The following is a 23,744-nucleotide window of genomic DNA, read 5'->3' as shown; positions in this document are numbered from 1 at the left end:
CCTTTATCGACTGCTGCTTTCGCATTACAACGCTCAAAACAACACTTACTCTGCACGTTGTTCTGAGTGTCATTTCGTGCCCTGGAGCAGCTGCTGTGCCAACAGATGCGCTGTGTCTTTTCCACAGTTCCTCAGCCATGCGCAGGACCTCCAATCCTTGGAATGCATGTATTTGCTCGCATTTAACTCGTTTCAAAGTGACGGCAGTCGTTTTAGAGCATTTGACCCCTGCTGAACAGGCAGCAGTGTCGTTTTTTGCTATTGTCACGAAGCAGTTTGTCTTAGTGAAAAAAACAAGTTTATTGGAGCGAACTTGTGCTCCCCTAACAATTGAAAAGTACACCAGCGGCGAAGCAGCGGTCAACAAAGTTACGTGCGCAGGCGAGTGTTGGTGAATCGAATACCGCGGCATCCGCTCTGCGGGCGTTTGTCTTTCGGCGTGAGTGTATCTTGAACCGCCCAATTACATCCAGAACACTGTTGATTAAAGAAGATTATTCTAGGCTGGTGACCTCAGTTCAAAACACTCTCCCAATCAAAGGCGATAACACATGCGGCATAAAAAATAAAGAATGGAACACGTACTTCTCTTCGGCCATAGATAACACCGATAACACAGCCCGGCGCAGCTGGGCGGCAAAACCAAAACATCGCCATCATAAAGCATCGCCATCAGAAAAGCATTTCATCTCCATCAGAAAAGCAGCCATTGCGTCTGAGATTGAACCCGGGATCAGCAGCACAATGCCTTAGCCATTGAGCCATCGGGGTGGGTACCTAGTAAAGGGCTAGACTACTCTGACAGCCTGACAGCTTGCTGCATGCCAATAATGAACAGCGGTGTTGCTGTAGTTGGCAGGGAAGCGGCCCTAGGAGGCAACATACAATAAGCGTGTATGTTGCCTCCAATACAATAAACTTCAAAAATGTTTTTTAACGCTGTAAACGAAACTTACTATTCTGATTTTTTGTGACGCTAAAGGAACACTAAAGGCTGAATATAATTTTGTTTTAACTGAAAGATCATACATTTCGTAGCTCTCTCGTCTTTTGTTCGACGAGCAACGATGCATTATTTGCTGAGAAATAAGCAAACAAAGCTGGCATTTCTCTCACCTGCTTCCCCTTTCACTTTTTCATGACGTAGCCATTGCATTGCAAACTAGAAGCGAAGCACCGGCAGCACCGCTGCGGTCTAGAGCGTAAACACTGACAACGGTAGCTTATACGTCTGCAAGCCATGGCCGACGTTTCTCTTGCTGAAGGGTCTGGCTTGTACTTTTATGGTTTGGCCCTGACAGAACAAGGAATGCTTTTTCATATATCAATGATTCCCATGGCAACAACATCGCATCTACCACTGCCCAAGGCCACACACCTGTGACGGGATACAAGGAACAGGAATGCTGCGCCGCCGCACGTGAGCTTTTCTTTGCCGCTGTGAGCCCCCGCGTTGGCGCCTTCCCGGCGTGGTGAACAGTGCATCAGTAAAAGGCGAACAGTTGCGACCGCACTCCCCACTTCGTGCTGTCGAACGCGATAAGCTGACAGTGAAGATGTCTTTTTGTACGCTCCTTGAATAAACCACCGGCCACATATTACAGCCTGCAAACATTATGATTGAGTAGTCCTGCCAGGCTCCCCTGGGCCCAAGCGTAGTGCTATGTGACGCTTACAGATAATCAAGAGCGGCTTGCAGTGAACGGAATACCACAAGGTTATAATTACCCCTTTACCTTTCACGGGCGATAAGTTTCGAACCGGGCACGGGCACGGTTTATGGATAGCAACATCCTTGTGCGGAGAACAGAAGATTAGAAGCTCAGGCGAGTTGCTTAAACATCCTTGTTCCTTTTGCCGCGTTCTGCCGGGGTTTCTTGCAGAAACTCGGGCATTCACGTCATTGATTACTGACTTCGCTAATTGCACACCAATGTAGAGCTGAGGACGTCTTTTCCAAAACGAAACTGAAAACATGGTGGCCGACTCTGAAGTGTCAAGGAAGCAGCCCGCCTTGCAGTGTATAAAAGCTGTAGTTTGTGTTTTTTAAATAAAATGAGCTCACGCAATGTTTTGATTTACATTTATTTCACAGTGATGCTCAACCCCCGAAGAACTGTTCATATCAGAAAAACATTTATAGATGCTCCTCCAATGAGCTCTCGCCGTTCACCACTTTTGTGACGTCACAAACCGTGGTACCCAAAAGTGTGGGGCGTCGACACCCATTTTCACGTTTCTGGCATTTTCTGCCTTATTAAACAATTACTAGTTGCGAGAATGGGGTATTTATATTCTTGGCACCGTAACCTATTGATACAAGCCAACTTGTTTTTGCCCTTTAGTGACCCTTTAAAGTCCAACGTACAGTCTACTCAACAAACTATTCTGTGTATTTTTACTATTCCCGCATTGTGGAATTTTCGCCTGAATCTGCGGCAAATGTGCGTTGTTGCAAATTTTGAAATTTTTAAAGAACAGCTTCACTCAACTGCTCTAAAAATATTTTTATAATTACATGCCTTGCTTGAAAAAATTTGTTGGTTCGCTCCACGTGTGGACGATATTTTAAAAAATTGTTGAGTTACACCATTTTAGCTGCATCATTTTAGCAAAAACAAGGATAAGATACTTTTTAAGGACATTCAATTTGAATAAAGAGACCAAGAAACACATGTGATGTGACCAGAGTTTCACATTTCCATCTCATACCTGCCAGGTTTCCCGAATTTTCCGGGAGACTCCCGAATTTTCATGGTTTTGTACGATTGTACGACCGAAACAAAAATCTCCCGAAAATGCACCCGTCTTTGGCCAAATCTTTTTCCCAGTGTGGCCACAATGTGAGGGAGGTATACCTGACAATACAACGCGACACCAGTTGGCATCGTTATCAGTGAAGTGCTTAAAAAGCGTAGTCGACCATGTGTAGATGATGAACCTGTTCGACCCATTGTTAGTTTACTGTTTATAGAAACGCAGCGCCGCCACCGCCGCTTCAATTTACACATGAGCACGGCCGTTCTGGACGGCGGTTCTGAAGATTTAGCAAGTCTCCAGTGGTGTAGCTTGTTAGCTTAGACGAAACAACAAAACAGTTCAGTTCCTGCTGTTTTGTATTGCAGTTGCAGTACTATTTCCAGGACTTTCTGAAAAGGGCGGTGTCAGCCACGTCGAACATTTGAGTGGTCTGGCTTAATAGTTTGTACGAAGAAACAGTTCATTTCCTGCTATGTGTTAAGCAAATAAAAAAAATGTGTGTAAAGTTACCCATTCTGTTGTAGCTAGTACCCCCCCCCCCCACCCCACCAGTAAGATCTCCCTAATGCCATCCCGGCAAACCTGGCAGGTATGCCATCTTGTCCGTAATGTTTAAAATAAATTTACTAAGTTGACGCAGTTTTCACATGCACCATAGCTTTTAAGGGTTGTCGCATGGAGTAAAAATTTTTTTCACTTGCAAAATTACAACCAGGGCTTTCCTGGCAAGAATAAATAGTGGATTTCTTCGGCAAGATTGGAGAGGGTCGAGCGCTAGACCTGGAACGTTTGGGAAGGAATGATCCCATGTGAAGTTTTTGATCAGGGAAAACATTTGAAGGGAAACAAGTTAACCATAAAAATCTGCAGAAATATTTCTGTTTGTATGTTTTGGTACGCTTTACCGGAATTTGAGCAAAAAAGCTCAAATTACTGGAGCTGGCAAAAAAAAAGTTGGCATAGCTTGCGCTAGTGGTGTAAGGCTGGAGAAACAGCAGGGCTTGGCGGTCCCTCTCCATTCGTCGGAGATCCCGCTATTGCATCTCACATGGATTTCCGAACGTGCCGCTGGAAGTTCTCCATGACTGGCTGGCCCAGATTGTTTTGTCTGCAGCCTTTCCCACCTCTCTCAAAGTGGACCGCGTTAGCATGAGCTAGAACCTGCGGCAACCACCTTTGCGAACTCGCCGTCTGTAGTGTGATCTTGGCACTCGATGTCTGTGCTCCCCATTTCAGGTGTGGACACATGTGAACTGGTGAGAGATCATGCTATGAACGCTGGGCAGGGTGTTCTTGAAGGTCGAGCTGGCCGACGCGGGGTGCTCCGCACAAGGCACTTCTTCACGTGCGCTCGGTGTTTTTTTTTTTTTTCCACGTTTTTTACGTGGTGCAAGCCTGGCCAATGCCGGGTGCTTGGTATTTTTTTTTTCTTCTGGTAACTCTATACGGCGGAACTAAAAGCTGAAACAGCTCTGCTGTTAAAACTTTTAATGTCATGTATGTGTGTAGGAGTTGTATGCAATGAGAAATTTAGGCACCAGTCGTTACCACCTTTCAATTAAATGATTTCCTTTAGCTTAATTGAAAATTCTTTTCCTATTCTTGACTCTAAAGTGCCGGCTTTTGTGTGCACTCGTGAACTTATGCTTGCGAAAAATTGGTTTGAGGTCTCTTCAAGGGAGTACTAATGGGATGGGGCCACAAAAATTTCGACTCTGGGCTGTACCAGAGTCCTTCAATGGTTCTGTGGTCATGAAACTCCCAGCCAAGTTTCGTACAGGGACAAAGGCTACCGCGAGAGGCGCCACCGCAGATCAGAGGGCATCGGGCGGCCGCCGCTGCTCTGTAGCCAGACGGGCAGGCAGGAACGCAGTAGCAGCATGCCCGTTTGCACCAAAATTTTCGCCACTCACAAAATGATAAGTCCATTTGAGCGGCCCACGACACGTAAAGCGAAAGCACACTGCTGATAAGGCGGCGAGCATGTGTTTTATCTTACTCCGTGGTCGGTTCCCTGCGAAACGCGCTCTGACCACTCCCCCGGCTGCCCTCCGATCAACACCAGCGCCGCGCCGCGGCAGCGTACGAAGCTCTCCCATAGCGTGACGGCGAAATTTCATGACCAGAAAGGCATTGAAGGACTCTGGCTGTACTAAGAGGGGTGGGATCCCAGTAAGAGTTGAAGTTAAGTTTCAGAAATATTGATGATCTAGTGGTGCCTAATGGTTTCTGTGCTAGGGATTTGCGGGCTTTCCTTGAGATGTCCTCCAGAAGTATAGGTTGGACCGTGTGTTAGCACAGTCATCCTGGAATTACCTTTTTTTTTTCCCCATGATCTCTTAAAAGTCTAATTGCAGTGAAATTGTCGACCTCTTGAAAACCCTATTTCCGTGTAGTGTGACTAGAAACACTGCAGGGTACAAATAAGGTCAGTGGAATTACGCGCATGCACACTGCAAGTGACCAGCAAAACGCAGTGATTTTGAAGCTTAAATTGAGAAAAGTACAGCCGTTACAGCCAGGATCACGTAATGTTGCAACCGGCGACTGAGTGGCTGGCTAGTCAGCAGCTCTGGTAAAAACCTGCGCGCAATCTCTCTGCGCGTGCACGGCAGTCCTGGGAGTAGTGGGCCCGGCAGAGCTCAACCAGTTCGTCAGCCGCGTGGCTGGCGGGCGAACAAGCACCCGGCCAGCCGCAATGTCACTTTCGTTTCACAGCTGTTTGTGCGATCCGACAACAGGTGCAGCATCGTCTGCTAAGGTGCTATTTTAAACGCTTCTACCTGGTTAACGAGGCACTTCACATGGCTACCAGTCATGTCCCTGTTGGTTTGGTGTACGTACTGTACATTCGAAATAAATTTGGCCGAGGTGAAGTTTCGGTGCAGCTAATTGGAATTTAACGCAACGACCTGAAAAACAGTAAAAGTTGTTCTTTTCTTCCTTCCTTGACAGTTTATTCACGGTCGTAAGAAGCAGCTGACGTTGACGGACGTTCGCACTGTGAACGTTGGCCAGAAGGACGTCCAGCGGGGGTTGCTGTCAGTGCTGCAGGAAGTGTTTCAGAAGCCTCGTGCCACAAGGTACTTGCACATTTATTTCTTTTGTGGCCGCTGGAAAAGGAGTTCAAAGCCCAGGTGAACCTTTACTGCCTTTCTTCTTCTTCTCCTAACGCAGCGGTTGTCAAATAGTTTATGCTGGGCTCCCTCCCTTTTTCTATGCAACAAATAATCTCAAGTTTCGTTGCAAACATCAGTGACATATGTTTCTTCGAGTTTGTCACCCTTGCACACAACACACAACCATAGCGAGTGGTCTCATCGAGAGATTACTGGTGTTGCATGCAGTTAGGGCAACAGCACAATCCTCTAGGCAAGCTAAGACTGCTTCCGGTGTACGTCACGGAATCTAAACAGTACTCATGGTGCCATGAACATGCGCATTTTAGTGTCACAAAGGCCTTCCGCGCCGCCACTGTCTGCAGTGTATTGTGGGGAACTTTGCCACCTGTCTCATCAGTGGGCCCTGTCTGATGCTACAGAGTTTGGTATGCCGTATTTACTCGCGTAAGGAATCCACTTTTTGTCCAGAAAATTCGGCGTGAATTTAGGGGGAGGGTTCATTATGTGGGAAAGAATTGCAACAGATTTTTAAAAGTTGAAATTTTATATAATAAAGTTGCTAAGAGAAGCTCTGTCAGAGCCTTGCCATTTTTGTAAACGCTGTGTCTAAAGGTACGTCGGACGTACCCGCAAAATTTCTTAAAGATACGTCGGACGTACCCGCAATATTTCTTAAAGATACGTCGGACATACCCGCAAGGTTTCTTAAAGATACGTCAGAGGGCCCAGAGTGGCTCGAAGCGGCGTTGCTCGAAACTAGCGTGGTTATCTCGAACCATCGACGGCAAAACCATCACGCGTTTGCTGTATATAAGCCAAGAATCTAACGATGCCTAACCTGACGCAGAATGTATTTTTTTCCCCGTGTTCTCTGGTTGGACCTTATTTGAAGGGGCGGTTAGAGCCTTCGCTGAGGTCAGAGATCGAATGCGGACCACTACGGATTCTCGCAAGAGGGAAACGAAATCATGTGCGACGCGAGTATCTTTCTTTTTTTCCCCCTCACATGTTTCTGTTTAAAGCCCTAACCACATGTACGCGAAATCACGCGTCGCGCGAGCGTCGGCGTCATTCGGCGTCAACGCGCGGGCCCGCAGGAGACGGGCGAAGTCGTGCGCCAGTCGCTGCGTCGGCGGGCGTTGCTGGACACGTATGCCATCCTGTTGACGTCGTTTATGAGCAGTTATTGTCGCTTGTTGAACTGCAATTATCAAGAAAAAGATATCACTTGGCGTCTTTATTTATTGCTAAGTATGTTGGCGGGCAAATATTGAAATGCTGCGAAATGTATATCGAGCCATCACGGTCAAATCAGAACAAAATAAGGTAGAATGATAAACGAAGACGCACCTCGCACAACTGCTTTAGTTGCTACTTGATTTAACCTTCATGTTGCGTACCGACTGCACGTTCATGAATTCAAATTGTATGCAAAACAAATTTCAGCGCTACCTTAATACTGAGGTTACCGTTGAACGTCATTTGTAGGTTGAAAGGCAGGGTACTCTGGCACCCTGTCTGTACTCTGTAAAAAAAAAAAAAAAAACTGATCAAACCCTCGCTGCAAAAAAAAAAAAAAAAAATTGTCGTTTTTGCTAGGATTCGAACCACGGACTTCCAAAACAGAAGCCCGGCTCTCTACCACTCGACCACGCAAGGAGAGGAGGAGGTTTGAAGAATTTGGTGTACCAACTGAGGCTGCCCACAAATAGTGTCGGGTGTGCTTTCTTTTGGTCGTATTTGAGAGATTTGAGCAGTGGTAACGCTTGCTTCTTGCGCACCGATCTTGGAGCCGAGGAAAATCATGCTAGTGCTACAAGTGATGTCACCACAGCTCTCTTATTTGAGTCAAAAAAAGCTATCGCACATCCCCGGTCTCCCCTGCACAAGCCACGGGAGCTACGAATGGAATGGAATGCACCAGAATTCTGGCGTTGATAACGCTTGCTCGTCACGCACCAATCTTGCTGACAAGCCACATTATGCTAATACTGGATACGATGTAACCAGAGCTCCCTCATTTAACTCACACATAGCTATCGCAGATCTCTGATCTCCCCGATGAAAGCCGAACAAGCCACAAATGGATGAGCGCTTGCGAACAGAAATAGCTTGCAATTTGTCTCAAGGCAACCAATTACCGTAAGTAAAATGAAATTGATTGTTTTATGCTGAAAGGAACGACCCCAAACCACGCGAAGACGGATGCTGCCACTCGCTTTCCGATGCTCTCTTGCGCTGTGTCGACGCCGATATCTGGCGAGCGTAGACATCGGCGTCGCTCGAGTTTCAGCTCGCGTCGCCATGCATTTCTGGCGACGCGACGTCGACGCGAGAAAACGCTGAACGTACGCTGCATGTTTGGGCCGAGTGAAACCGAATACACCGACGTACTTAAAAAAGTTTCGCGGATACGTCCGACATATCTTTAAGAAATCTTGCGGGTACGTCCGACGTATCTTTGAGAAATTTTGTGGGTACGTCCGACCAACGCCGCCTGTATAAACATTGCCTAACGCGTGAGCGAAAAATGGCCAAACAGCCACTCTCCTGTTGCTCTCTCCTACCCTTCCCCGCTCCGTAGCCTTCCAGCGTGCTTTCGTGTCCGCCAGCCAGCGCCGCTTCTCGGAAACTATGCAAAATAGTGGAAAGTTTGTTTAGAGTTCCCGAGGCGGCGCTCCTACGCCTTCTTGTTTTTCACCATGCCTGTCTGTCTTGGTCTGTCACTGATGAAACTTCCTTTGTCACGAAGCAAAATCTACTCGGATCACAGGCCCTGAAATTTTCTGAGTGGGGCATCCCACCTCTATCCCCTCCGCATTTAGGTATTGTTTTGACCCCGCTGTTCGCACTCCGCATCGGTATACGCACTTCTAAAATTGATGACTGTACTGTAGAAGCGCCCGGACAGCGTGGCGGGATCCCAGCTGTTTATCCTTTTGTTTCCTATAATTTTCTGAAGTTTACAAGCACGTGATATTATTGGAAAGTAATCGTAGAAGTGAGTGCCTGAACAAAAAACGTGCACGCAATTTGTTGTTCTCTAAATACTCCAGAAAGAAAAATATCAGTAAAATAATGGCTGCCCCATCCGAAAATATCGTTTTTCTGTTAGCTATATGTCTACCCGACAATCAGTATGTTCTTACACTATTTCAGTCTGCCTCCGTCTTTATCTTTGGAAAAATGCAGCAAGTATGAAGCGAGCGACACGTTGAACGAGATCCCCACTGCGTGCGCCACAGAACTAGCGCCCCGTCACGGCTAAGATGTAAGCGAAACGGCCCTTGAAGCCCAACAGGCAAGCTGACAGACACACGTCGTAGAAGTGGGTGCAGCGTTCGCGACTCGCGAGCAGTGACGCAAGGCGAGATGTCCGCCAGCACGCGCCACATAGCGGATCAGTGCCTGAACTAAGCGTCCCTACCCTTCCCATTGAAAAGCGCACGACGCGTCAGGCAATGTTAATACAGGCGGCGTTGGTCCGACGTATCTTTAAGAAATGCTGCGGGTACGTCCGACGTACCTTTAGACACAGCGTTTTGTAAAACCACATAGGTAATTATGTGATCAAATTTATTTTTTACTCCCAACATGCTCGTGGCCCCCTACTTGCCGTGGAGGTGTCCTCCTTACTGAAGTTGCTTGCCGCCTCACATTTGTTGTCGGCCCACAGCGCACCGTCATCCGTGCCGTCAAGGCACTTCAAAACTTCTTTTCCCACAGCTGAAAACTTCCCTTCTTTGAACCCACAAAACACACGGCGATCCCTGTTCACCACCCAAAAACCTCATTTTCGCCCGTACCATACGCGCAGCGGGTCAACACTGAAGTGCCCCCCAGCCGCGCGGTTTCCATGTGTATCAATGCATGCTTCAGTTTTAATCTGCCTGTGTAGCTCATGTACTGGCCCATCATACGGCATGCACCAGGAGCACAAAAAAAAGGTTGGGACACAGCTGAACAAAACCACGGAGCGTAATGGCGAAGTCATGGAACAGCAAGAGCAGAGGAGTGCAAAGTACGTTTAGTGCTTTGTTTGTATGCTGCCAGAACCGCAGAGAGCAGGGAAGGAGTGCAGAGTACTTTTTGAGCTTTGTTCGCCCGCAGCAACTTTTTTGTGGCGCAAGAAGGTTTGTTTTAAGTTCAGCAGGTGGCGCTCTGCAAACGCGCAATTTTTAAATTGTGAACCACAGCATTCGAGCTCATGTCTCCTGCTACTGTTGAGATTTCTTTTTGTTAAAATGCGTTTTTAGAATTTCTGCGTGTACTGCAGCGTGATATCAAGTTACTGCGATGGTCTAGGGCATCAGCAACCATGCTGAGATAAAAACATATTCCCACTGCATTTTTTATTCGAAGTGACAAAAAAGTAAATTCTCAAGAAGACAAGTGGGGGGAGGCTTCATTATGCAAGTGGGTTCATTATGCAAGTAAATACAGTATACAGCACGCCCAACCAAGTTCGAAATAATATTTTCAAAGTACATGAAATGTCATGCACAAATTCAGCAATAGCTCAATATAGGTCGTTTATTCAATATATCTGTGTTGTGTGCAACAAGGTCCGATTGTATTGACTTCGTATTTGCTTCAAAGGCAAAATAACTGTTTGCACATGCCGAGCTAGTAGGCTGCAAACAGTAAATAGCATTTACACTTACTTTGGTGGACAAATTTTACGGCTTTCCACCTTCGTCTAACCATCCACAGAGTCAGTGAGCATTATCTAAATGATGAGCTTTTGGATGGGCACCCATGCTTGTTTGTTTGCAGTCATAAACTGCCACCGAAATTTCCCACTTACCACTGCAGGTTCATACTTGAGGCTGTTGCACTGTGTCGGTGTAATGTTAAACTGATGAGAAATTGAGTTTGCCTGAAACAAGTACCACGTGGAAGCTGACTACAGCATCAAATTCCCTGCAGGAAAGCGTTTCGTCCACATGCGGATGGAGATCTGGTCACCAGTGCTGGGAAGAATCCAGAAGATGAGCGGTAATTTCATCTTTTGTATTTGTGTCTGTTGTGATCATCTGCAGTGGTGGCTCAGTGACTAGGTCGTTGTGCTGCTGAGCGTGAAGAAGGTCTTGTGAGTTTATTTGTGCTCGCAGTGGCTGCTTCTCTGATGGAGGTGAAAAATGAAAATGTCTGTGCGTGATACTCCAGCCTAGTTTTAAGGGACCTTAGGCAGTCGAAGTTAATTCATAGCTGTCTGGTGTTGTGGCCCTCATACCCCAGGCATAGCTTCGGTTTATAAAACCTTTGATCTTTTTTTTGTCTGGTCTTTAAAAACCCCAATTTAAACCAACAACAGTCATGTCGTCTTTTTCCTGTCATGTGTAAAAGTTGTTCATCAGTACCGCATCTTCAGGTGGTGTACTGATGAGCAACTTTTTTTCTTGGCTACTGTATTGGGTTTCCCAACAACTGGACTGCCAGTGTACTGCATATCTTCTTTAGGACTGCACCCTCCTATCTAAGGTATCCATGAAACTCTGGAATTACTTGTTCCTTGCCACCTTGGTTTCACTGTCTCCAGAAGTACCGTATTTACTCGCATAATGATCGCACTCGAGTAATAATCGCACCCTTGAAGTTTGTCATCAAAATTCGATTTTTTTTTTTTTTTGTAATTTCCCGCGCAATAAACGCACCCTAAGCTTGCCGCAGCAGTATGTGGTATGTGTGCCAAGTCTAGCTGATGATGATCGTGCTTTCCTCTGTTTCATTCCCTTTCAAAGCGGACATGACTACGTTATTGCTGCAGACTTGCCGATATTAGCGATATCGGCAAGCATGCGTTCAATATTGATGAGGAAGAAACTCTCACTAAATGCACATAATGCACTCACAACACAAAGAAAAAAATGCGCTCAACTTGCTGCGTAAGCCCCCATGTCTGTTTTGATGTCCCGCACTGTGGCAGCGGCAGCCACTTACAGGTCGCCCTGTTGTCACCTCGCTGCAAACTCGTTTCGCCGCGTTCCGTAATTCATAAAAACAGTGCATTTGGCGTCACTTTCCAAAGCGGCTGGCGGCGGTGTGCGGAAGTTTATTATGTTCTTATTTACTATTTTTATTATGTTCATGAGACCTACCGTAAAAATTTTGACCCACAACTTGCTTGCCTTTTCTGTGCTAAAAAGTTTTTCGCGAAAAATTTACCCTGCGTAATGAACGCACCCCTAAACTTGCATCAAATGTTTTCGAAAAAAAAGTGCGATCATTACGCGAGTAAATACGGTAGTAAACCCTATGCAGATAGCTCTTAAATTTTGGCATGTGAGTCAGGGTGTGTGGAACTCAAGAAATGGGAGCAACAGAGGGCAGTGAACACAGGTGTTGGTAAATGGCGTCCGGAGCTATGTACTGCAGCAGCACAGGAGTTTTCCTTGAATGGAAGTTGCTCTGTGGGGCTACCTCCACAGGTCTCTTATCAGAAACACCTGTTCATCTGTTTGAAAGCCACCACCTGTCAGAATTGTTAAATTTTGTCATTACGTCAATGTATATGATGCTAAACAATGTCGTAATCTCTATGTAGATAGGTAGACTGCTAGTTGAAAACCAGGAAGCGCGCTGTGTTATGCAAAGGAATATTTTGGAGCATTACATTGGGTAATGTATTTTTAAACATTACTTTAGGTAATATGCAAGCCTGCCATGTACTGTTACTTGCTGTGTAGCTGAACAAGAGCGAAAGAGAGGAAAATTCGTCGTGAATACTCCCCCAAGGTCAAAAGTGTCATCCACACCGTAAAAAAATTTGTTTATTATGAATGTTTTGCTTGAGCACTTGTGGTATGACGTATATTTTGAACGAGTTAATGAGTGATCTTCATATTTTCTGTTCAAGAAACAAGTAAAAAACTGGAGGGGAAAAGATGCTAAAAAGTGGTTTGCAAGGAACGCAGCCAAATTTTGTGTTCATGCATTGTGGGATTTACTGCAGATCTAAGTACTTGCAAATATTACCGACTTTGCGGGTTGCTTTCAGAGCAGGCAATGCAGGTTAAGATGGAGAGAAATAATTACTCTTTGAGAAAGTCGAAGCGAAAGGAAGCAAAGCCTTAATTGTTAGCATCACAAGCATTTTCAATCTTGCTTCCAGTACAAGAAACAAGTGCTCCTACTGTGAGCATTTCCTCCTCAGTAAATTGAACTTTATCAGGACAGAACGAACTGTAACTGAACAATGGATATACAGTTGAACCCAACTGTATGCAGCCCGCTTACATCGAATTATCCTTTATACAGTTGAACCTCGATGTAACGAAGTCGGTAAAATTCGTAATTTACTTCGTTACATTGAAATTTCGCTACATTGAAATTCGCTGTTATAATGATGTGTTCATCCCGTGAAGCGTTTCCTGAAAAAGAAAACGTGGCGCGCATACACGGCCGGCGCACTGTTTCTGTTTCTATCGGTGCTTAATCGTATACGCGGGCATCAGCGTGATCCGCATGGAGCGTTTTCTTCCCGCAAAAACGCGCCCCGCACGCCACAGGCGCCCTGACGCAGCCGCGGAGACCACCCGCGCGATGCGGGTAGCTCCAGCGACCGATTCTAACAACCGCTCGCTGAAACGCAACTCGAGGGGAAAACGAGAGGGGTATGCGAGAAAAAAAGCGGATAACGTGGGCGAAATTTTCACTGTAAAACGTCATACGCGCTTACGAGAGCGCCCATCAGGCATCCCCGGCAGGCATCCCCGAGCGCTTCGAAGCTCCCGCCATAGGGTGCGGGCCTCCCCATTGGCGAAACCATGGCGAAACTGGTCAGGCTCCAGGCTCCTCCCACTGCCGCGCGCAGCGCGAGTCACTTCCCGCCGCCGGCACGCAATTGCGGACGCCGGTGAGAGAAAAAAAAAAAAAAAAAAAACCGCGCGTGCAAGGCTCATGAAGATTCACAAATGCTTGATGGGACGACAAAACCCAACAAGCATGAGCGAACTCGAACGAAGTGCAAAGCGGCGGCTTACAACCGCGGAGGATATTTGATGGGCGCTTTCGTAAGCGGCGCGTGCCACGTTTTACAATGAAAATTTCGCCCACATTATCCGCTTTTTTTCTCGCATGCCCCTCTCATATGCCCCTCGAGTTGCGTTTCAGTGGGAGGTTACAAGCGGTCGCAGGAGCTACCCGCATCGCGCGGGTGGTCTCCGTGGCTGCGTCAGCGCGCCTGTGGCTTGCGAGGCGCGTTTTGCGTTTTTGCAGGGAGAAAACGCTGCGTGCGGTTCACGCTGATGCCGATTTAGCCATGGACAATTAAGCTCCAACAGAAACAGTGCGCCAGCCGTGTATGCACGTCACGCAGTTTGTAGGCAAGGGACTTAAAGACTCCGTGGCTGGCTGCATCCGCGGCATTGGGCGGCCGTTCGCGTTTTATTGGGACCCCATTTCGGCGCTTGCGTCTCCCAAAATCTACTTCTACAACTTAAATATCGTGCCTCGTTCTCCATAAAACTTCGTTACATTGAAATTCCGGCAAACGGGACTTCGTTACACAGAGGGGGAAAATACATGGTGTGCATACACTTGAAGTTACAAAAAATTCCGTGGTTCGTTACATCGAGGGTTTCGTTACATCGAAGTTCGTTACATCGAGGTTTAACTGTATAGAACTATTTCTGGACAGGGTACATTTACAACGAAAATATATAGCAAAAGCTGCACTATATTGAACAAAACTACCAGCGACAACGGATATATCGAACGGCAAATGCCGCAGAATGCCCCCCCCCCCCCCCCAGTTGGCTTTCCCTTGGGGCGGAGGAGAAATTCCGCCCGCACACCCCTCAAAGTCCAGCCACTCATGGGCAGTGGGCAGCTCTTTCCTCTCCCTCACCTCGCTCTCCCTATAGTGACTGCACCATCGCGCCGTGTAGGGCGAGCCTTTCCTCCTTTCAAAAAATGATCCCCGCCCACCCGCCATGCTTTTTTGTTTGTTGGTTTTTCGTTCGTTGTGATTGTGTCGTTTGCGCTTTGTGGGATTTTTCAGAAGTGTAGTTATGGTGGCTAGTGCCAGTGTCACCAAATAAAGGCTTAGGTATTTATTAGCTGTAGCTAGCGCAAAGCGACAGAAAATACCTTTCGCAGTGCAGCTGGAAATCGTAAAGAGAGTTGAACTTGGTGAGGAGTCGGACGTCCCTGTCAGTCACAAAATTCCCTAGAACACCTTGTTAAAGTAGGTTCGGGGCAATTGCTTCAAATCTGCCGGCTTGTGCGTGCCGGTGATGACTGAAAATCCTGAGGAGTACAACAAAGCCGCCGCCGGTGTTATTGAAGTGTGGAGCGAGCTTTTGGAATTTCCGGATGCTGTTGCTGAATCAACGGTCGGCGAGTTTGTGAGTGTTGATGATGGCGCCATGACCATGGCAGAGTTTGGAATACTCCATTGCCTACATTGTACTGAGCGCAAGTGAAAGCGGGTGCAACGAGGAAAGCAACGACGATCCTTTTCCCACAACCTCCGAAGTGATTGGTGCACTCGCACTAGTCCGGCGCTTCTTCGCATATGTGAAAGGTTGCGGCCACAGCTGCTCAGGCCCTTTAGGCAATGTGGACAAGTGCATACTGTCTCGGGCAGTGAGGTTGTTCAAGCAGAAAATACGGGACTATTTCATGGGAAAGTAAGGCAGTTTCACCCATAATGTGTTTTTATAAATGCTATGTGCTTTTATGGCGTCCAATTCCTTAGCTTGCTTATATCAAATTATCCCCTGTATCAAACTGATGGGTGTTTTTTTGTGAATTCAATATAACCGGGTTTGACTGTAGCAAAAGTTGTCCGATTGCCGAGCTCTATGTGAAATAACATTTCCTAAAAATCTTGCATGCTAGAGCATTTCTGACTCCAAAATACAAAGTAAAATCCACTTTGTACTAGTAACAACTAGTAGTTAAGTAACTCGGGGGAGGAATTTCAAAGCATGCTTACAGCACTGGACAAACAGAGTAGAACCGTGGGCCTGAAAATTAATATGCAGAAAACTAAAGTAATGATCAATAACCTCAGGACAGCACAGCGGTTTGAGATACCCTAGGTGACGAGGCCGTGGAAGTGGTAAGTGAATATATCTACTTAGGCCAAGTTGTGACCCCGGATTCCAACCATGAGGCAGAGATAATTAGACGAATAAGAATGGGGTAGAGTGCATTCGGCAGGCATTGTCAGATAATGAATGGCAGCCTACTATTGTCCCTGAAGAAGAAAGTGCATGACTGCTGCATCTTACCGGTACTCACTTATGGGGCAGAAACTTGGAGGCTCACTAAGAGGGTTCAACTTAAATTGAGGACGACTCAGCCCGCAATGGAACGGAAGATGATAGGTGTAACATTAAAGGAGCACTGACACCAATTTTCGGCGTTAATATTATTGCACAGTTCGCTTCCTTCGCTCAACAGAATACCGTGGCTGAAATATGAGCGGCCTGCGACGCGAAGAACATAGTTCAATTGGATTGCATTTATCGCGCCGACGGAGCAGCGCGCGGAGCGGCACTCAGCAAATGGACATCAGCGTGACATCACTCCAGGAGAGGAAAAAGAAGTGACGTGACAGCGCTCGTCAAAAACTCGTGACGTCACTTCACGCGCGCGGCCCCACGAGCGGCGAGCAGGCGCAACACCCTCTCAAGCGGGCGCCGGTGACGTCCGCACAAAGCGGTGAGGTCAAACCGGGAGGCTGTCATATGCGCCGTTCGGGATGAAAGCGCTGGAATTTGAAACAAACGATTTTCCGGCCGTTCAATGTAATTAACTATCGCGCGCTGAAGTATTTGAAGGGCTGTTTCAGGTTCGCCAGACCATTAAGCGTCGATAAAAGCAATAAAAGTGTACCATAAAATTTTTGTGTCAGTGCTCCTTTAAGGGACAAGAAGAGAGCGGAGTGGATCAGGGAACAAATGCGTGCAGTGATGGAAGTGCTGCTCCAATTGCTCCAAACTGCTCCAAGATGAAACTTTTGCTCCATGCTGCTCCAAATGGTCATTTTAAAAGGGATTTTTGCTCCAAACGTGCGCTGAAGGGGCATTTCGAAAGCGTGTGGTAGCACTTCTAACTCTCTGGTGCAAAACCGAAACTGAAAATAAACTTGTATCCTTAAGAGGCATGTTCGCACCAGGCCAAGGGTCGGCTGATTCGGGGCTGTGCCCCCAAGGAAGTCTATGCTTATGGCAACACCAAGCGAAACCGGACCCGCTAGTGTCTAGTGTCACCTTTATTTAAACATCCAAGTCAAACCCGCTTGTAAACTGAGTTTGCTGCGATGTGTCTGCGCATCTGTAGACATAGCCTTCTTTATCTGTGATCGTTCATGGCTTTTTTCATGGCTTTACGGCCGTCCTGGGGCATTGCCATGTTTGTCACAAAGAACATATGAACGGTTCTTTGTGGCGTGTTAACATTGTAGAGTTTAGTATTATTCGGCTTTAATATTTTTCAAGACGTTTTTCTGCAATTATTTTCTATTACATGCTGCATCGGTCCAACTCCAACATTGTTGTGGTGTACCTGAACTACATATACAGACAAACCCGGAAGTTAAAATGTTCAATTTTTTTAAAACGTGACGTAAGGATGACTGTGGTTTTCTGGCTTTTGCTCTAATTGTGTTTACCCTGTTTTAGTTTTCGGCTGCAAGTGGAAATGTACATTTTAAAACTAGGGCAGGTTAGTGATGTACCTCAAGTATTTTTATCCGAAAGTTGAATTCAACAGAGGTCTTGTTCGGGTTTTTGAAATGATGTGCCTACGGCATTTGATCGTTGGTTTTTACATGCAGTATGGTGCGTAATAAATATTGGAAACTTTAACGGTTTTCTTGTGAATTATATCCTCCCTTATAACTGCATTGAAGCATATTTTGGCATCTGCTCCAAAGCAGCTCACGGCTGCTCCAAACTGGAATTTGGCCTGCTCCAACAGCTGCTCCGAGAAGTAAAATGCCACTTCCATCACTGCGCGTGTGAAGAACATATTAGAAGAAATTAAGAAGAAGAAATGGGCGTGGGCAGGGCATGTAATGCAAAGGCAAGATAACCGTTGGTCATTAAGGGTAACAGAGTGGATCCCTAGAGAAGGCAAGCATGGCAGGGGGCGGCAGAAAGTTAGATGGGCAGATGAAATCAAGAAGTTTGCGGGAATAAATTGGTCGCAGTTAGCACAGGACCGGGGTGATTGGAGATTAATGGGAGAGGCCTTTGCCCTGCAGTGGGCGTAGATAGGCTGGTGGTGGTGGTGGTGGTGGTGGTGGTGGTGGTGATGATGATGATGATGATGACGACGACGACGACGACGACGACTAGTAACAAATTTTATCCTTGGGAGGAATGATTAAAGGGGCCATAAAGGCAAAACACAAATTTGGTTCATTCAAAAGATTGCCTTGTTAGAATCATACTGACACCACTTTTAACCCACACTTCGCCCAAATAAGCTATATAATTAGGAATAAAGGGAATGGCCATGTGACCCCCTAGCTCATTTCCCGCAACAAAACCAATGATGCCATACCAGCCAGCACTGCGATTGGCAGAGGCCGGTGAAAGCAAACGCAAATTAGGCAGAGCTTATAAGCTTGCCGGACAAGCTATTTGTGCTTAAATTTAGGGCACATTCTTTTTATAGCAGTAAGAATGGGGGGATAAACAGTGTAAGTTATGAAAGCACACGTAAATGTAGAAGCACCGATGCAAACTGTTGTTGGTACTGCTCACACTATGCTTGTTTTAGCTGCACAGCAGTCCGCCACTTTCGAGTTGTCTTACACGCACTGGCCGATTGGCGTAAGCGACATGGTCTTACGTGACCCTGTTTGTCGAGGATATTCCATGTTTCACGAAATGATAACTTTCTACAGTAACAAAAACAAGCCAGGTGCAAATACGGTCAAAAAACAAGGCAACGGCAGGCAACTGTCCGCGCATGAGTATGGTAGCGCATCTGGGAACTCTGATGGCAAGCAGCGCTGCAGCCGAATCACGCAGTGCAAGTTCGTTTGTGTACGTGCGCTCATGACTTCATTGCTTATGTCCCAGAAACGCACGATTTGGCGGGAGAATCAAATTTTTAACCTAGATGAAATAATTTCTCAGTGAATACGGCATCATTTGCTGCCGGACAATCGCTAGGAACTCTATAAAACACGACATCTCTTGAATAAAACAAACTTGTATTTTGTCCTCATGGCCTTTTTAAGGGACGCGAAACGGTTGTTATGCACAGGTTACATCAGGTCAGCATAGCCGAATGCGTTCTAATTACTGACAGTGATCAGAGGCCCGGTGCAAACAACAAACACTGCCAGCTGCCAGCTGTGCTGCCAGCTGTGTTGCCAGCTGTGTTGACTGGCTGTGTAGGTCACGCATCTGGCAGTGCTGTGCTTTAGGTGAGAATGCACTGCACTTGTTTGATCACCCCTGGCACCATAAAAAGCAGGGGAACAAATGACAATTTCCAAATGTTGTTATAACTCAACCGGGAACTGAACACCCGTCGTTAGAGCTGTCAAACTTGGTATTTTTTTAACATGCGTCTATTAAAACACAAGCTACTACCATTTTCTGGGACAAACCAGATTACCTTGTGCTTTTAAAACTGGTTCAAAAAATTGTTGTAAAAAAGTGCAGGGGGGGATTGTGGGAGGTCAGGTTCATTGTGTATGCTTTGTGTGTAAATAGAGACTGGCTGCATTGCTTAGAAATTCCGGCTGTAGTAGCGTTTCCAGGTGGACTTTCACCATGTGCTGCATAAAGCACAGCTCTTCTGGCTCTATTTTCTGTCTGTAGAGCCCTGCAGACAGCATTATGTCATCACAATGATGATGTTCGTCTGTGCAAGTTGCTTACCCGGCCATATCGTGTACGTTGTGCAAAGATACTTTGCTAATTGTTTGCAACAACTGTGTGTTTCAGTTTTGCCTCCTTGGTTCGCACGGCGCAAGGATTCGGGGACTACGAGAAGCTGATACAGTCTCTGTTTGACAACTACGTCATCACCAACTTCAAAGATCCCCGCTTTGAACTGGTGAGTGCAGGAGGAGCCGTAAAAAGCCTACAGCCATTTGACTGAAGCGGTGTGCTGTGGGGAACTGTTCCTCTGAGTGGCTTCAGTTTATGCCACAAATCGGGCACAAATGGCAAGGCTTCAAGGAACTACGATAAAGTGGCACCAGAACTAAAGGGTTCAGCGCTGGTGTTTTTGATAGGCTGGATTACTAAATTTGCATCACCATGCTTTTCATCTTGCTGTATAGTGCGCAGTGGTGGTTAAATTTAAATAAAATCAGACTCGGGGGGAGAGGAACTCAAGCCCTGTTTATCATTATGTTAATTTTCTTCTCGCACAAAAGAGCAAAAAGAAAGTGAGAAGCAAAGATGAAGAAAAAGATTGAAATGTTTCGGTCAATTTACTTTATCGCAAAGGCTACTTCGAGATTTATCACAGCACACCTCAACGTAGTTGTAGTAATTTCATTTAAAAAAACAGGCATCAAACAAGACCTTTATTAATTCACACGAATTTAAGATTTCGAAAACTGGGATTTCCACACGCTGAGAAAAAGAAAACTGACCAAATGTCAGTGCGTTTAAAAAAAAAGGATGAAGGCAGCAGAAAAAATTTTTGTTTGTGTACTTTGCAGGCCAATTCAGCCAAGAGGTCCTAGAAATAGAGCAGCTAATGTGCAGAACTTTTTACATGAAAAAAGAATCTGCTTTTGGAAGTTAACTTTCGTGTTGGAACAGCTAATTAAGTTTTTTGGAACAGTCTTTACTAGTGGTGTGCAAATACTCGAAAATTTCAACTATCGAACTGAATAATGCAACATTCAATTTGGCTTCGAATTCTATGGCACTATTATAAAATTTGAAATCAGTTTTCAAGGGTGCATATTTTGAGATTCAAGAACATGCACCAGCACTCTCTGCTGCCAGCGATGGGCTTTCCCTCACTGCTCCGGTGACGTGCGGCTAAATGGCAAGAGAAAGGTGGAGCAAAAGGGAAATTTGGGCTAGTTGGTTTGGAATCATGATATAACAGCGCAGGGAACGAGACGAGGAGCAGAAAGACTTGGGACGAGCGCTGCAGAGAAAGGTGCTTTTGAGCAGTGCCTCTTATTTCCTTGGTGGAGGGGGGGGGGGGGGGGGGGGGGGGGGGGGGGGGGGGGGGGGGGGGGGGGGGGGGGCCTCAACTCCTCCATCCTTATAATGTGGTTGGGGCTCAAACTGCTCAATTTAACGCCCTCTAGATAAGAAAGCCCTGCTTTGTACTGTCATAGTCCCATAGTCCTTGGCTTTCGGATTGAATGAGGTGCAAATTGATCTTTTTTTAAACCTGTAACGTTCTTTTTTTTTTTTTTTTTTTCTGCATGAGGCATCAAAAGAAGGATAAATTTGTCTAGCTTCACTCTACTAGACAGTGAGTTAAAGCTTCCTTGACAAGCAAGCATTGACGCTGCGACACTTGGGAAGCTAATGTGCGGTGCACATTTGTCATCAGTTTATCATGCACTTCTACCAGTTTTGGTCTTCCCTTTTTGTAGTATTATATTAGGCATGACATGCGTTTCTCGGAACCCATATTTAGGGCTCTTGTGGGTGCGTGCATAGACGTGGGCAGCACAAGTGCTCTTTAAAGGAGTACTGACAAAAAATTTTGGAGGTGAAATAACTCTGGAGATAGATTGGTGTGAACACACATACATCATCTTCAAAATATCAATGGCAAATACAGCCTAGAGCACATTTAAAATCAATTTTAAAGTGTGCAAAACGCAACCAAGGAGCCACCAAAGGATCTTGCGCAATTTACATTCCCTGTATGTGGAGTAAATAAACAACATCTAAACACATCACGGGTTTGTGTTGGACGTTTCCGCACTGCCGGCATTTCTCGCCGGCTCGCTGCTCCGTTCAGAGGTCGGTGCTTTTGCTCTCGAGCAACGAACAATCCAATCGTTGGCGGCGGAGGCGCCAGGATTTCATTGGGTCATCAAGCAGCTGGCCGCGACCCTGGTCCTACAGCGATTCCAGGCACTATATTTTTATTGCCTTTTATTACACTCGACGTGAAAACGCACTGGGGACACGAGAAGTGCCCTGAGCAATCCGCATGGTCGCTGTGCAGGCAGCGGCCACGGCCGCGAAGTGGCGCAGGCGGGCACAGGTAGCTCGAGCGATAGCTTGCTACCGCTGCACAAAATGGGACTCTAGTCTCGAACAAGGCAGCGCATACGAGAAAGGAGTAATGATGTGATGGCGAATTGCATTAAAAATCGTCATCTGCACCGCTTACGAGAGCGGCAATTGAATATCCGCTGCAGTGTAGGCTGACCTGTAGGCAGACCGGCCGGTTGCTCCCAGCGCGCGTCTCTCCACCCACGGTCTCGAGCATCACGCATCGTTCTCTAGACGTGGCAGTAATTTGCACTCACGGCGCCTGCATCATGTCCACGATTGTTTTTTAATAGGGGTGTGCGAATATTCGAAACTTCGAATATTCGATTCGAATTTTTTGGTATTCGATTCGATTCGAACGGCACTTTTATTGTTCGACATATTCGAACCACCCAAAAAAAAAAAAAAAAAAACTAAATTCAGAGCGTGTCTCAGCAGCAAAGTCGCGAAGCATATACACGGCGAACGGTACATGCTTTCGCATACTGTATCGGTGTTTATTCGTAGCTACAGTGGACTCTCGATGGTACGATTCTGGGGGTGCGAATTTCGGGATGATACGAATTTCTGAAAAGTCCCGGCGAAATTGCATTGTTTGCAATGGGAAAAATTTCGGCTATTACGAACGGACCTGCGCGGCCCGGCGGAAGATACGAACGAGCCGGCGAGGCACCCGACTGCCGAACGAGCAAGTGACGGCTCTCGCTCCCCTGTTTGTCACTCTTTCTCCAGAAACGGCCGGGCTGTTGTTTTCTGCTCGCGAAAACGCTCTGCGCACGCCCAACGCGCGCTGACACCGCCGCGAAACCACTCCCACGCTGCGCGCGGCGCGGCCGGCGGCGTCAACATGGCGTCGGCTCCAGCCGCGAAGTGGCGCGGGCGCTCGAGCGACCGCTTCTTACCGCTCTTTAAAATGCGGCTCAATGGAGACACGAAGTTGATTGTGCGGTAAAGGAGCTGATAATGCATGCGAAAACGGTACTATAAAACATCATCCGCGCCGCTAGTGAAAGCGCCCATAAAATATTTGCCGGGGTGCTAAGCCTAACCATCTCCGGCGGAGCCAAGCCGGCTGTCTCGATCTCATCGCAAGTAGTTAGGCTTCTCCATTCTGCCGCGCGCGTCGTGCGTCATTTTCTGACCGAGGTAGGCGCTACCGCGGGCGCGAAATCGTCGATGCGGGCGTGAAAATACAGCGCTCGCCGAGCCGAGGCGAGCGAATCGCGTGCAACAACGCACCATGCGGTTCATGCTTGACTGTTGCGGTAGGGTCACTAGAACCCTAGTTGCGGCGTGTAGCGATCGAGCTTGGGCACAGCGAGTGAGGAGACGAGCGCGAAGCCACTCCAGAAAGGGCTGCTTTGCGACATGGAGGTTAAAAAACGCAGAAAAAAATCACGAATTTCTTCACGCGAAAGTAAGAAAAGAAATAAACGAAAACTTTTTTCAGCGCCCAATTTTTTGGTCTGTGTTAACGTTGGTTCATACGAATTTCGGATGATATGAATATTTTTCGCGGTCCCGCGAGATTAGTATCATCGAGATTTTGCTGTATCAGCGCGCGGCAATGTGCACGGGCTCGGGCATGCCTCGCTGCGCGTCGATGAATGCGCTAAATGAATGCACGTCGATGAATGCACTAAAAACATTTTTAATTAAAAAACCATCGCGCGCTGAA

The 23,744-nt window shown here is 46.7% G+C and overlaps 1 protein-coding gene across 1 annotated transcript in view; it reads left to right on the top strand.

Moving 5' to 3' along the window:
- Cutlet (chromosome transmission fidelity protein 18 homolog) overlaps window positions 1-23,744 on the top strand; it is a 124,531-nt gene that overhangs the window by 67,839 nt on the left and 32,948 nt on the right. The window contains exons 13-15 of the mRNA XM_077674142.1: window positions 5,716-5,843; window positions 10,812-10,880; window positions 19,805-19,916. Coding sequence (XP_077530268.1) covers window positions 5,716-5,843; window positions 10,812-10,880; window positions 19,805-19,916 — 309 coding nt within the window. The remainder of the gene's footprint in view (window positions 1-5,715; window positions 5,844-10,811; window positions 10,881-19,804; window positions 19,917-23,744) is intronic.

The sequence above is a fragment of the Haemaphysalis longicornis genome, unplaced genomic scaffold (assembly GCF_048455015.1).
Source record: "Haemaphysalis longicornis isolate Haplotype H1 unplaced genomic scaffold, Haemaphysalis longicornis Haplotype H1 scaffold_1, whole genome shotgun sequence".
Taxonomy (NCBI): domain Eukaryota; kingdom Metazoa; phylum Arthropoda; class Arachnida; order Ixodida; family Ixodidae; genus Haemaphysalis; species Haemaphysalis longicornis.
Note: the sequence above shows the minus strand (reverse complement) of the source record. Positions and strands in the feature narration are given on the sequence as shown.